Here is a 15,037-nt window from a genome sequence, read left to right on the forward strand (position 1 = left end):
AGTTCATGCCATGACGTAACCCAGCATCAACAAATCTCAAATGATTGACGTTACTTAGAGTTCCTTCTGTACTTCAGTGAAATTAGGCTAGAAATGATTAGTCAAAAGAGAGCCAGGAAATCTCCAACTGCTTACTAATTATTCAGGGCACTTCTAAACCAATTACACAGAAGACAAGCCCCAACAGAAATTGGGAAATAGTAAGGTCTAAACGATTATGAAGTTATGACAAGTTGAGAGTGCGGGGAAAGCAGCTGAAAAAGTGCTTAGTGCAAAATATATCACATCACAGGCATCTAGTAGAAGAGAGAACAGGGTGAAAGTTTCCTCAGCTTCCATTCAAGACGTTAGAAAAAGAAGAGATGATCCACTCAGAGAAATGAGGAAGGAAGTATAAAGAGGAGAGCAGAATGAACACGAGGTAAATCCACAAAACCAAGGCTGGTATTTTGGAAGGATTCAGGGCATTGGTAACACAGAAGGAGATCACAAAGAAGAAAAATAAAATTCTCATTGCCAATATCAGAAATCGAAAGGGAGGCATCAATCAGCCCTCATAGACCTTATAAAGAAAATAAGGGGCTGTTATGAGTAGGCTCCCTGTGATAAATGTGAGACTTCTGATGACGACAAAAACTTGGAAAACACTGTTAACCATAACACAATGAGAGAGGGAGGCCGAAATGTCCTTAATATTTTTCAAAAACCCTATGAACCAGAGATTCTATTGAAGTTAAAGTCTCAAAGCAATAGAAGGATACACCAAGCTTATTGGTGGTGAGTCCCAATAGAGTAAAGATTAATCTACAAATTCAATGAAATTGCAGTCAGAGTCTCAGCAGGTGGTGTGTGTGTGTGTGCGCGCGTGAAGTTGATTCCAAATGTTCAAGTGTTTATGGAAATGGAAAGGGCTAGGAATAGCCAAGGCAAGCTAGTGGGAGAAGAAAAACGCTGGAGGACTTGCACTGTCAACTACCAAGGGCATTTATATCGTCTCATTTATGAAGACAGTGTGGGATTGGGCTCAGGATTGAAAAATAGACCAACAGAGGAGAAAAGCAAAGTCAGAAAGCACATATATCCAGTTACGGGCTTTCTGACGAAGCTGACCCTGCCCTGGAGTGGGGATAGAATCTTGATTGCCTTGACGAGTGGTGGATACACAAGATAACGTACACAGTATTCACACCACGCAAAAGAAGCAGGTTCAGGACATTTGTGGATCTCCATAAATACTCAAAAATGAAGTTTTTACAGCGGAAAATGTAGATGGCTATCTTCATGTCCTTTGGAAAATTAAGAATTTTCAAAACTGAACAAAATTCTGCTGGTCACATAAAAAAAAATGATAACTGGCATTATGTAAAAATTCACAACGTCTGCCCCTGAGAAGGTACTGATAAGACAGTGAAAATGTGCTCCATAGATGAGGAGAAAGCACTTCAAACACGTATCTGCTAAACGACTCGTATTCCGAATATAGAATGAGCTTCTTCCTACCAATCAGTAACTAAAATAGCAGATCATCCAATAGAAATTTGAGCAAAAGGCATAAAGCCAGTTTACCAGATAGGAAAAGTGTATGGGTAATAAGTATAAGAAAAGTTATTGAACACGATTCCTCTTGGTGGAAATCCAACGTGAAAACACAATACGATGACCCCAACGGGAATGCCTAAACGTTCAAAGACGACCACACCATGTGTTGGCGAGATTTTGAAGTGTGCGGGACCCTGTGGAGTATAAATAGGCACACTCTGTGGAAATCTCTTCAACAGCCCTGCCAAAGCTGTACTTAAGCACGTCAAAGACCCGGCATTACCACTTCTGGGTACGGAGCTCCTGAAACACTCACAATGCCCTACCTCAAGACAAGGACTGGAATATTCACTGCAGCACCACCTGGGGTAGTTGCAACCAGAAACGGCCCTAATGTCCATCAACAGTAAACTGTGGTGTATATTCATCAATGGCAGGTATGCAACTATCAGAGTGAAGAACATACAGCCATGCACAGAGGCAGTCTCTCAAGGAGAATTTCTTCTACTTGGGGAATCTGGGTCTTTGCTCTTAAGGCCTTCCATGGATTGGATGAGGCCCACCCGCGTTATGGGGGATAATCGGCTGTACCCAAAGTCTCCTGATGAAAAAGCTAATCGCATTTAAAAATATCTTCAGAGCAACATTGAGATTGGTGTTTGGCCAGTGAACTGAATGCCATCGCTTAGCTAAGCTGACACGTGAAATCACCCATCACTCTTGATATTTCACACAAAAGGTATCGTACAATATATGGCCTTTTGTGTCTGGCTTCTTTCACTGGGCATAATATTTGAAGCTTCATCCCTGTTGTAACATGTGTTGTTACCTTGTTTGTTTGTTTGTTTAGATAGCTTTACTGAGATGTAATTCACATACCATGCCATTCACTCATGTATAGAATTCAATAATTATTAGTATATTCATAGCTATGTCAACCATGACCATAGTCCATTTTAGAATATTTACCTCACTTTGAAAAGAAATCCCATACCTACTCGTGATTATCCCTTTACACTACCCAGGCTCAACCCCCCATCACTAGGCAACCATAAATGTACTTTCTGTCCCTATAGACTTCCCTGTTCTGGACATTTTCTGTGAATGGAATCATACAACCCGGCGTCGATTGTGATTGGCTTCTTCAGCTTGCCTGAGAGCTTTCACGGTTCACCCACGCTGTGGTGTGTTGCAGTGCTTCCTCTTCCTGGCTAAATAATATTCCACTGTGTGGCTATGCCTCATTTTGTTTATCCATTTAGCAGTTGAAAGACATTTGGCTTGTTTCCACCTTTGGTCATTATGGGTAATGCTGCTACCATACATGTGAACATCTTTTATGTGGACATAGGTTTTTACTTCTCTTGGGTGTATGCCTAGTAGTGGAGTTGTTGGGTCCTACGATCACTCTCTAACCATTGGAACAATTATCAGGCTATTCCCACAGTGGCTGCACCATTTCACAGCCCCACCAGCAGTGCATGAGGGTTCTGGTTTCTCCACACCCTCACCGGCACTTGTTATTTTCTGATTTTTTTATTCTAGCCATCCCAGTGGGTATGCAGTAGCCCCCCTCTGTGGTTTGATTTGTGTTTCCCTGACGGCTCATGAGGTTGAGCACCTTTTCATGTGTGTGTTGGTCATTTGTGAGTGCATCTTCCTTGGAGAAATGTCCATTCAAATGACTTGCCCAACTTTAAATTGGGTTGTCTTTTTTTTTTTTTTTTTTTACCCCACCGAGCAGCATGTGGGATCTTAGCTCCCTGACCAGGGATCGAACCCTCGCCCCCTGCTGTGGAAGCACAGAGTCTTAACCACTGGACCACCAGGGAAGTCCCGTGGATTGTCTTCTTATGACAGAGTTTTGAGTGTTCTTTATACATTCAGAAAACAAGTATCTTATCAGACATATGATTTGCAAATACTTTCTCCCATTCTGTGGCTTGTCTTTTCACTCTCTTGGAAGTGTCCTTTGAAGACCAAACATTTTTAACTTTGATGAAGCCCAAATTATCTAGCTTTTCTTTTGGCGCTCATGCCCTTGCTGTCATATTTAAGAATATTTTGCCAAAACCAGGATCATGAAGAATTACCTTTATATTTTCGTCGAAGGTTTTTACAGTGTTAGCTCATATGATTAGGTCTCTGGTGCATTTGAGCTGGTTTTTGTGTAAGGTCTGAGTGAGGTAAAGGTCCAATTTCATGTTCTCCCACGTGGCTATAAAGTTGTCCCAACATCATTCCTTGAAAATATATGCTCCCCGGCGGAGAGTCTTGGTACCTTTGTAAAAAATCAAGTGACCACAGATGTACCACTTCATTTTTGAACACTCAGTTCTCCTCCATTGGTCTGTCTGCCCTTGTGCCAGCACCACCCTGTCTTGATGATTGTGGCTTTGCAGTAAGGTTAGCAATCGGGAAGCTTGAGTCCTCCTACCTTGTCCTTCTTTTTTAAGATTACATTGGCTACATAGGTTCCTTGCATTCCATGTGAATTTTAGAATCAGCTCGGTGGGTGCTAGCTGGTGGCAGCCTTTGGGGAGGGGTGTTAGTCCTGTTGGCAGCAGCCCCTTTGCTGGGGACCTGGGGGGCCTGGATGCTTCTTATTTCAGCTACTGAGGCACTGACGGAACGCTGGACACTCGGCCTCTTCCCCAGCGAATTGCAGAGTCCGTCCCAGCTGGGGCCTGGAGTCCTTCAGGCTGTCTCTCTGGGGTCAGCTTCCCCAGGACTGTTTCTCCTCTTGCTCCCTGACCTCTGACCCTGCCTCCCCAGGCAGGAGTCCTCTCCCCTGCCTGGCGTTTTGGGCGAGCCCAGGTGGAGCTCAGGCCCTGCAGTCACAGGGATGAGGGTTCCAATCCCCACCGACCCGCGGATTAGCCCTGAATCCTGGGACAAAGACCCTTGTTCTATGGGCTCCCATTTTCTGACGGACAAGATAGGATGGTGACAGCCCCTCACTCACAGCCGCATCTGGATGGGACGGATACAAAATGTGGATCAGGTAACGCATAAGTGCTCCAGATTGCCAGTGGTTGATACGTTAAAGCCGCACTAGTGTGACTGTGCTGTCGTTATCCCTTTAGTGTCGTTGCAGATTTGGGAGCAACCTGCAGAAGCAGGAGTCCCACCGCTTTCCCAGCTCACACGACTGTCGCTAAAAAGGCGACTGGGGCTCCTGAGTCTTCCCAGCAGGGAAGCCCGAGGCTGAGGGCACCTGGCCCTGTCCGGGAGCGTCCGGAGATGGAGATAAAGGGCCTCGGCACATGCTGGGGGTTCGGAGGGGCTGGTTCCGAAAGCTGAGGAAGAGCACACATCACAGCAGGGAAGCGTCTCCGGAAATGCTCTAAGTACCTCAGTGCTGAGTCCTGCGGGGCTCCTCCACCCGCACTCACAGGATCTGTGCCCTTGGGCCTCTCCACAGTCAGTGATTAATCGAATGTAGCCATGCGTTGTATCAGCTTCTGTGCTCGCACTCCCACTTTAAATCCCACATCTTCTCTCTAGGGTCCACGTTCCTTCTGTTGAAGCAAATTCTGGGTAGCTCTTTCGGTGAAGGTCTGTGACTAGCGAACTGCTTTTGTCACTCGCCTTTTCTTTAAAATGTTTCATTTAACCAGTATTCTTGAATGGACGTTGAGTTGATTTAAATCCGCTGTGGATGGCCATTTCCCTACACACCGCGAGTATATTGTTCTGATGCTTTCTGACATCTAATGGTGTTGTCACGACACATCTATTGGACGCTTGCCTTTGATTTCCAGAGGCTTTCTGATACTTCTCCTCACTGTTAATGTGCTGCTTAAAATACAGTAGAATACAGGTTTATACTATGGTTGTGTGTCTGTCTGGGGCTGTGGGTGTATCTGCGAGAATGTGTGAGCCCGTCCACATCCTAGTGTAACGCTGGGACTTGCCTTTTTAGTTAACACATGGTGACTATCATCCTATACAAATGCTCGCACACGGACCTCACTTTTTCATTTCACTGATGGTTAGGCTTCTAATGAACAGACACATCGAAAGTTAGCAATCCTTTTACTGAAAGAAAATTACATTGCGTCCATTTTTGACATTACGAAAATTATTGAAATAAGTATCCATTTCTGTAGTTTAGACTCATAGGATATAATCCCACTGAGGTCAAGGACTTGTCTTTGTCGCTACCACATAGCACAGTGCCTGACACGTAGAGGGTGGTGAATGAAAGCGGGTACAGCCATTTTAAACTTTGGCTAGCAATCCTACCATTGTCCCACATTCTACCAAGCGCATACAACCGCCAACGAGTAATTCTAGGACCTCTCCTGCAAGGCAGGCAACTCTTTCCACAAGAAAGCTGAAAACCATTTTGCAGAGATTTGATTGACAATTATGGGGATGCCCAGTCCTCCCCCCGGGGCAGCCACCGACTGCCTATTTAAATGTGCCACTGAAGGTCTTCAGGTTCGAGCAAAGGGACGGAGCTGATGCTCTGAAAATCCTCCCACTCCGGTAGCTCTACAGAACCAAAAACATGTCAAAAGTGCATTTCTGGGCTGGCAGAAAGGACAGGACCTCTTCAGGATCCTGAAACAAGGAGGGACCTGGGCCAGGGAGGAGGGACCACAGAAGCCAGTACACAGCAGCCACCAGGGGAGGTCTGGGCACAAGGCAGCAAGTCTAGTGATCCGGTGGCCCCAGTTAGTGGGGGGAAAGGACGAGAGGCCTAGGACACGAGTAAGATTAGAAATTGCAATCAGAACCCCACGGAAAGGCAAGATTTGAAAACACTACAACAACGCTGAAGATGCAGCCTGGAAACCTGCCGCCTAACACCGTGGGGAGGCGAGGAAGAGGCCTAGCTTCCTGAGGCTGGGATGGAGGGCGATATGCGCTCCCGCTGAGAACTGAGAACAGGCCCCCACGGTGGGTTAGGATTTATGTTACTCGTGCCTCAGAGGAAACCCCAGGCTGTGTAATTAATACAAAGAGTGGCCCTGGGAAAGTGATAACCCTTGGGCACCTGGAGGACACAGCCTCAAACCAGGCCCCAGCGGCACACGGAACATGGAAGATGTTCCAGGTCTTGGCATCGGGCTTCTTAAAGGCAATACTATTTCTACCTTGAAAGATGTGAAGAGGCATAAGAATTATGACGATTACACAGTAGACTGTTGAGATAACCTGGAAGACTTTTAGAAAGAGCCAGATGGACACTCACACTGGAAAGGCATGGGAAATTCCAAGCAGGATGAGGAAAAAGAGACTCCTACGTAGGCTTGATACGGGAAAATGGAGAAACACGGAAAACCAAGAGACAATCTTGAAAGCATCCAGAGATGCTTTAAACTGGAGATTGTCTCCAGGATGTGCACGATCACTCCCAAGCCAAGGCCCTTCAACGGGAAGGAGCTGCGCTGAGGGCCTTAGAGATGAGATTGGCATCCTGGCTTCAGTGGTACCCCTGCCAAGGATGCGCTGTGAGACTCTAGCAGGTGAATGAACTCAGTTTCCTCGCCTGCAAAATGGGGACGAGCACAGTGGGTGCCTCTCAGGGCTGCCGTGAAGCTCAAGCAAACACACGTGCCAAGCTTCGCAGAATGACACACCTTGACCCCAGGGTAACGAGGTTTTCATTCCATTCCTGCCATCACACACCGTCCACTCACCACACAGCAGGGCCACAAACAAGGAGACAACTCCTGAGCAGTGGGAAGAGAAATCCGTGTTTATTCAGTGCCGGTCGAGCCAGAAAGCCGGGTACTTTCCGAGCGCCGGTCTCCCTGTGGACCCTTGAGGCCCGCTGCAATGGTAATTATACAGAATTCCCAGAGGAAAAGCTTGCGCCTCGGAGGGATTGAGGGCTGGGCCCACGTGGGAAAGCCAGGGCTCCAGCTTGTGCCTGTGCGACCACAGAGTCTGGAACCTCCTCTCTTCTCCATGATTCTCCAAGTCCCCCTCCACAGCGAAGACCCACTGGTGGCAGCAGGCCTCTTCCGCCGTGGGTGGAGTGGAGTGGCGAGGGGTGTGCAGCCCTTGTTCTCCTCCAGGGATCTTGGCACCGAACAGATGCCATCGGGGTGGCTCAGTGCCAGCAGAGCCGGCGCAGCCAGAAACACAACTCCTCCTGCCCTACTGCCTCGCCGTGACTGAGGACCTGCTTCTCACCAGACGAGGTGGGAGTGGGGAGGGAGGGAGAGTGGAGAGGCCCCAGCACCCCCTCTTGCCTCTGGGCCCCCTTTCTTCCTGGGGGTGTCACCTGACCCCAGGTGGCATGGGACAGACACGCTCCTGCCAACTAGGGGACCCCGGCTGGCTCTCAGTTGTTCAAAGCCTCTTCCACCCATGAGGTTAGGGTGGCTGCTCTGCTCTGGGGCACGGGGCACTGCACGAGGGCAGTGGGGCCCTCCAGACCGGCTCCCCTAAAGGGAGCACGAGATGGCCCCACGCCCTCCTCTAGAGGCTTCTCTGTGGCCCCCGAACTCCTGCCGGAGGCGGTCAACATGCCTCCTGCTGTCCGATGCATACCATTGACCCAGATGTCCAAGTTGGTTCTTTGGTAGCTACCCTTCTAGTAAACATGACTGCTGACCTGCCTATGCAGGCCCTCGGCTGGGCACTTCAGCCACAATCCCAGAGGGCTGGCACTGCCAGGAGGAGCCCCTGCGGACTGAGTGGAGCAGGTAGATGGACAGCTAGCAGCCCAGCTTGAAGGGCAAGTCCACGCCAGAGCACTGCAGACAAAAGGGACGGCATTGGAAATGGTACCGAGCAGGACAGGGGACGCCCAAGTTGTCATCTCTTGCGTGGGGGCAGAGTTTAGCACAGAGGGCATAGAGACTGGACAGGGCGGCAAAGGGCGGCGTCTGAGGCCCCTTTGCTTGGATGGACACACAGGGAGCCTGGAGCTGGGGCAACAGGGGCTCCAAGGCCCTCAGATGGTACTCCTTGCAGGACAGGGCCCTGCTGGGACCGGGCACAGGGCCAGGACCTGCGACCAAGTTTCATCTCCAGCTCTGCTCGGGCCTTGCTGCACAGGCTGGCAAGCCCTGACCCTCGGAGGGCTGGGCTGTTCCATTTGTGCAACGCGCTGCCTGGACTGTGGTGTGGCTCAGGAAGCAGGGCCCATGGGAGAAAAGAGGGGTGGCCTGGGGTCAGGCAGAGGGAGCTTGTGGTGTGACTAGCCCGACCGAGTGGCGACGTGACTAGCTGATGGCCCGGAAGGTGAGGAGGGGGAGGGTAGAGGGCATCAACACGAAACGGTAGATCATCTTTACGTCCTCTTGCACCAGCGTCTCCACCAGGAAGTTTTTCAGCACCTAGGACAGAGGCGCGGGTTCTGCCTGGCCAGCCTCCGCTGCCTTCCAGGGCCCTGAGGGCGGGTGCCCCAGGAGCAGAAGCCTGAGGTTCCCGACGAGGCTGCCCGCCCCGGCCCCGCCCAGGCCCACTCACGTGGTGCAGCAGAAGCAGCATCTCCACCTCTGCCAGGCGCCGCCCCAGGCACTGGCGCACGCCAAAGCCAAAGGCCAGGTGTGGGAACCTGGTACCAGAGGCTCGGCTGTCCAGCCAGCGCTGGGGCTCATAGCGCTCGGGCCTGCTGAACATGGCGGGGTTTCGACCCAGGGAGTACAGTAGCACCTTCACCAATGTCTGCAGACAGGTGGGGAGGGGCAGGGTCAGATGCCCTGCGGGTGAAGGTCAGAGGGCGGGGTGTCTGGCAGGGGAGCCCTGCGGCCTCACTCACCCCGGCCGGGATGTGGTAGTTCTGCAGCACCAAGTCTGAGCTCACCTGTCGCTCCAAGAAGACACCCACGGGGTACAGCCTGTGCACAGGGGCGGCCAACAGGGTCCTCAGCTGCAACAGGGCCCTCGCTTCCCTTCTGCAGCCTCCCTAGCCCAGCGCCCACGGCCCAAGGGCAGCTCCCCCAGCGCCCTCACAGCCGCTCCTGGCCCTGGGAAGCCCGAATCCCGAGGAGCTGCTTCCTTGCCTCTCCTGAGTCAGCCAAAGCTGCCCCGGCCTGAGCAGCCCCGGGCCAATGAGGACACGACCGACGACGGTCCCGGGACACTGAGGTGGGACCCCAGAGGAAGAAGCACCCCCATCCCTTTAGGGAGAGGAAGAGGAGGCGCAGGGGGATGTAGCCTTGGGCCAAGCTGCTGACCAGCAGCCCCAGGATCTGCCTGCAAGCCGCGCCGAGCGGGCTGTCCCGACGGCGGGGCCAGGGCTGCGGGGGGGAGCCCAGGTCTAGCGCGCCTACCTCAAGGTCTCCTTGAGGGCCGCCCGCAGCAGGGGCAGCTCCGTGGTCACCCTCTGGGGATTTTCTGAGACCCTGGCCTCGGCCACCAGGCTCTCCTGGCGCAGGGCCTGCTGCACTTCCGGGTTCCGAGCCAGTTCAAAGAGAGTCATCAACAAGGGGAAGGCCGTCTGCAGGAGCCACGGGGCCAGGGCTCAGACCCGGGCACAGGCTGTGCCCCTCCACCCCCAGGGCATCCCTCCCAGAAAGATGGCCGCCGTCCCCTGGGGCAGGGGACCTGCGTGCCCGGAGATGACAAAGCCCAGAGAGCTGACCGTCAAGATCCTGAGGCCACCTGTCTGCTTCCCCTGAATCCCTCGGGGAGGGTGTCCCCAACCTCAGAGAGGACCCGGGCCTCCTGCAGCCGCTTCAGAGCCTGGCTCGCACCCTCCTCTGGGCCCAGGAGGTGCCCACTCTTGCCATCTATTCAGCGGGGAGGGTTCCGGAGCCCCGGGCCATCCGCTCCCCGTGGGTCACCTCCCTGGCCAGCCACAGGCAGGTCCGAACATGGGGTCCTGACATGAACCAGCCACCCCGGGCCCCAACTGCTTCCTCCTCCTGGATCATCTCCACGTGCAGGGAGAGGTGTCCACCAGCCCAGCCTGAGATCTGGGAAGCTGAATATCTCCTAAATGCCGTCCCCAAGGCAGCGCGCCCCTGGCATCTCCTGATATGCAGATACGGCTCCCTGTTGCTCCGTCAGCTTTAGTCCGCGCTCTGTGCTGTGGCCCGAGAGGGAGCAGGAGTCTGAGCGAGACACTCCCTACACTGGCTCCCTCTAGCCTTGGATACAGGCCTGGTGCCCAAAGCCCCTCCTGACAGGGGCCCTGACCCTGTCTGCCCTCCTCTGCCCACGTGCCCTTTTCCCCCCGCTCAGCCTCACAGCCTTCCTTGCTGTCCGCTCTTGCAGGCCCTGGCCTGCTGCCCTCCCAGCCTCCTCTTCTTGGCCTGTCTAACTTCTGTGTGGTCCTTCCACACCCAGCGCAAAGGCCTCCTTCTCCAGGAAGCCTTCCCAGAGCTACCCCCTGAGGCACAGGCCCTGCCCTGGGCTCTCTCACCTTGTGGTGGCATCACAGCCCCTGCTCAGGGAGTGTCTGCCCCAGGGGCCTGTGCCTCTGCTCAGGATCCTGGGTGCCCAGCAGGCGCTCAGAGGTGCTGGCAGATGCAGGTTCGGTCCAGAGACAGGCAGCTTCGGCTGCGCTCACACCCCGGGGCCCACCCTGCCCACTGTGCTGTGTTGCCAGCCACCTGCTGTCCCGCCCACACACTGGAGCCCCTTGCTGTCCCTCCCATCAGTCTGTCACTGCCAAAGGATCTTGAGTGAGAGCCAAAGGTACTCTGTCCCTGGGAAAGGTCCCCTGTGTGGGCCTCCAGCCGCGCCTCGGCCCTTCCCCCTCACCCCCCCGCCCCAGGACCTAGACGGTCCCCGGGGTCTCTGCTGCTGCATGTCCCTGGGCCTCGTCCACTCTGCACTCTGCCTGGAGCGTGGCTTCCCACGAGAGTAACCACAGACTCCTGCCTTTGAGGCCTGGCTCCCGTGCTCCCCCTTCTCAGTTGGGAAGCTGGAGCCGTAGACTGGGGAGGGGCTTGGAGGAGACGTTTGCCATGGGAGGGGGCAGCCTGGAGGCAGGAGGGCTCCCTGTTCCATGGGAAGGGCTGGGCGCTGGCCTGACCGTGTCCACGCTCCCAGCAGTGAGGTCGATAGAGTTGGCCTTGATGGTGTCCAGGGTCATGTCCGCACGCATCAGCAGCTCCGCCACGATGCCGCTGTAGTGCCACGGGTGGCCGAGGGCCAGCTCCTGATATATTCTCCGGATGGCTCTGTTGGCTGCGGGACACACAGAGACAGAGGCCCTGGGTCTGGTGCTGGGAAGCACTTTTTTTTGTCATCCTCCTACCCTTCAGCCCTCAATAACCCCAGGTCTCCGTGTCCTACCCCCATTCTCGGAACAGCCCAGTCCAGCCTCACTGCCAGCTCTCTTGGGGACCATGAAGAAGCCACAGGTCCCTCCTGTGGCCTCCGTTCTCCCCAGACTGTGGTGCGTGGAGGGGGCCCTGGGGTCCCTGGCCGCAGCACTGCCTGACCCCCCGCCCTCACCGTACTGGAAGATGTAGTCCCAGGCCTCAAAGTGCTCGTTCCACACGCTGGCGCTCGTCCAGCGAGACAGGCTCCTGGGCACGAACATGAGCTGCACGGTGGACTTGAACATGGCCTCCAGAGCGTGGATAAAGTTCAGGCTGTCAGGATTCGGGTGCTGGGCAAAGAGACCCAGCTGCTCTCCGTAAAGGACTAAGTGGCTGGCTGCGGGGAGGAGGGGGTTCCTGAGCCCGAGGCAGCGCAGGGCCTCACGACCACCTGCCCCCGGCTGACCCCGCCCAGCCCGCTCCGGTGGCGGCGAGCCCACACCTTCGATGGCGTAGTGGAAGATGCTGGGCCTGATGTCCAGGGTCAGACTCCCTCGGGCATTCTGCACCACCCTCGCCTTCAGGGCCCGGGAGAAATCCCTGGCCACCCGATCCACCAAGGGCGTGTACTTCTGCACAGCCTGCAGCGACAGCACGTCTGGGTTCAGCCGCAGTCGGTCCAAACGCCACTGGGGTCCGTTTCTGCCGAGCAGGGAGCGGGGCATCAGGGCGTCCAGAGTCAGCAGCTGGCCGCGGCCCTGTACCCCACCTTCCCTTCCCCAGAGGGAAGCGGGCGAGGCGGGGGCCGCCTGCTGGCTCCTAGGGGGCCGGCTGCCCGTGTTTGGGCCTCGGCGGCAGCTCTTCCTCGGGGCAGCCTCGTGCGCTTCGCCCAGGGGAGACGGGGGCCTCTGCCTGAGCCTGCTGCGGGGGTTCGTGCAAACTGGCAGGCCCCGCGCCTGGCACACCCGTCTGCCCCCCAGGCCCTCTCTGGGGCTGAGGCTTTTGCTGTGAGGAAGGGGGCTGAGCCCCCAGGCAGGCCTGGCCCAGCTTTGCTCTCGTCACACCCCAGAGTGGGCAAGGCCCCTGGAGACCTTCATCTCCCGGCTCCTGCGATGCTGCCTCTGTGCCAGCCCCACCGCCCCCTCCCTGCAGAGCCTCCTGCTGCAATGTGGCAGGAATCAAGTCGTGTCTCTCCTGATACACCCACACAGAGCCCGGTGCCGACGGGCCGCTGCCTGCAGGGCTTCCAGGGGGGCCCTGACCTGGATGAGGGGAGAAGTCCAACCCACACGCAAGCGCCTCGGAGGCCTGTGCAGGTGCGGGGCTCGTCGACGGCAGGCATCATCCTTCTTCCTCTGACCCTGCAGGAAGGGGCCGGGCTCCCCTCCCCCGCCCCAGGGCACACACGACCCCCAGGGGATGGGCACGATCTGCATCTGGAGCCAGTGGTCACCCTCTCTCCACCCACCCGGATGGTTCCCGGGCAGGCGTGCTTCGGGGTCTTCCCTGGCTGGCCTCCTCTCTGCACCCAGGCTGCCCGCCCCCTCCGTGCGCATCCCCACTCGCCCGCACAGCAAGAACACGCCGCACGTGAGGCCACGATCCTGTCGGTAGGCCAGCCAGGGCTCCAGGAACATCCGCCGGGGGTGAGGGCTCTCCACCTGCTGCAGCCGCTCCACGTCCTCGGGCAGCATCACAAACACCATGTGTCTCCCTCCCACGTCATACCTGTGGGACAAAGCTCCCAGCCCTGCCATGGCGCCATGTCCTCCCCGGGGCCCCACTCAGCAGAACCAGTCCACCGCTGGCCCGGAGCGGGTCGTCCCTCCCGCCGCCTCACTGAAGCCTCTCCTCCTCTGGGGTCTGCGTTCTGTGCTCCCAGCCACGAGCCACGCACGGCCCCGTGCTCAAGAAGGCTGCAGTCTGCAGCAGCAAAGGCACAGACCTGCCCCGCTGATTCCCCTCCCTGCCCCTCACCCCCACTCCCCAGGCGCCCCTGCGCCTAGCAGGGACTCAGCTGCCAGTAGGGACAGAAAGTTAGGGTGCTCTCGCCAAGGTGGGCAGGGAGAGCTTTACCTGAAAATGGGCCCCAGCTCCTGGAAGGTCTGATGCATGTCCAGGTGTATGTTCTCAGAGCCCTGCTCCTTCCAGATCTGAAGCACCCGCATCCACTTGTGGCCGGGACACCGGGGCACGGCTTCGAAGGGCAGCACCGCCTTGGGGGTCGGAGTGGCTCTGGTGCCCAGTGTGCGCGCCCTGTGCAGGGACAGCCAGGGCCCTGCCATCCACACTCTGGCCTTTGCCCACAGCGCCATCCTGCTGCGCCCCCGCCCCCTTCAGCCCCATCCTTTTATCTCCCCGGGCTCGCTGGACCGGCCGACTGGATCACGTCAGAGGAGAAAGTGTCCCTGGGCCAGACCAGCGGTCAGGGCTGGAGGCCTCCAGCGGGGGAGGAAAGAGACGGACGGGCGCCGAGTCCGGCAGTGACGCAGGCCTGCTCGGGGGTGGCTGTAGAGAGCAGGGACAGGGTCTGGAGCAGGGACCCGATGGGGTGGGGCTGAGGGAAAGAGGCCTCCCTCCCCATCCAGTGAGGGAAAGAAGCAAGATGGATAGGTGCCTTATCTTAGCAAGGGATGAAAGGGGACCTTGGGTATTTTCATCCCTTTTCTACAAGGACCAGAGCGGGAGCAGTGCCGAGGGCTTTGCTCTAGTTTCTTGAGGCCGCATGTGTTTTGTCCACTCTTCCCCAGGCCCTGTGCTGGGTCCAGGGAGTGGAGGCAGGAGCCAGCAAGGGAGTCTCCCAGTCTCATGGGGGCAGAGAGGGGGCTGCAAAGACACCACTGGCGGTGGCACTGGGACTGCCAGGGCACTGATGTGGCCGAGGCCCTGTCTGTCTGGGCTTGCTGGTCCCACTGAGGAGCAGAGAGCACCTAGAAGACGGGGTCACTGGGGGGGTGGACTGCAAGGCCCTCCTCAGGCAGGAGGGTGAAAGGTCCCTGCCTCCCCCCACGGGGCCTGTGCTCGGGGCCCGCAGCCTCCTTTCCCCCCGGAACCCGTGCTCCCGGCGTGGGCAGAGTCTATGACGGGGGTGTGGTTGTGGACTCCCCTCTCTCCCAGGGACCCTGGCCAGCAAGCACGCAGCCGGAGCCACCCCTAAGAGGGGGTCCACGGTTTGGGGCCCCGACTCGTCTCACCCATGCCTGGCAGCCTTCCCGTGAGGTGGGTAGCGCTGTCGCCGTTCCCATTTCCTCAACAGGCTACTGACGCCCGGAGCTTCTGTCACTCCCAAGGCCCCCCGTCCCGCCCAGTGTGCCAGA

At 56.2% G+C, this 15,037-nt stretch overlaps 1 protein-coding gene across 1 annotated transcript; it reads right to left on the minus strand.

Annotated features, from left to right (window-relative positions):
- Nucleotides 1-7,254: 7,254 nt before the first annotated feature.
- On the minus strand, nucleotides 7,255-14,035 carry LOC115863290 (cytochrome P450 11B1, mitochondrial). Its single transcript, XM_030875957.2, has 9 exons — nucleotides 13,797-14,035; nucleotides 13,293-13,448; nucleotides 12,223-12,422; nucleotides 11,914-12,117; nucleotides 11,489-11,643; nucleotides 9,780-9,946; nucleotides 9,266-9,344; nucleotides 8,974-9,171; nucleotides 7,255-8,840 (listed from the first exon to the last, which is right to left on the minus strand). Exons 1-9 carry the CDS (start codon nucleotides 14,033-14,035, stop codon nucleotides 8,727-8,729), a joined length of 1,512 nt encoding a protein of 503 aa, XP_030731817.2. The 3' UTR covers nucleotides 7,255-8,726.
- Between the last annotated feature and the right edge of the window lie 1,002 nt (nucleotides 14,036-15,037).

The sequence above is a fragment of the Globicephala melas genome, chromosome 17 (genome assembly GCF_963455315.2).
Source record: "Globicephala melas chromosome 17, mGloMel1.2, whole genome shotgun sequence".
Taxonomy (NCBI): Eukaryota; Metazoa; Chordata; class Mammalia; order Artiodactyla; family Delphinidae; genus Globicephala; species Globicephala melas.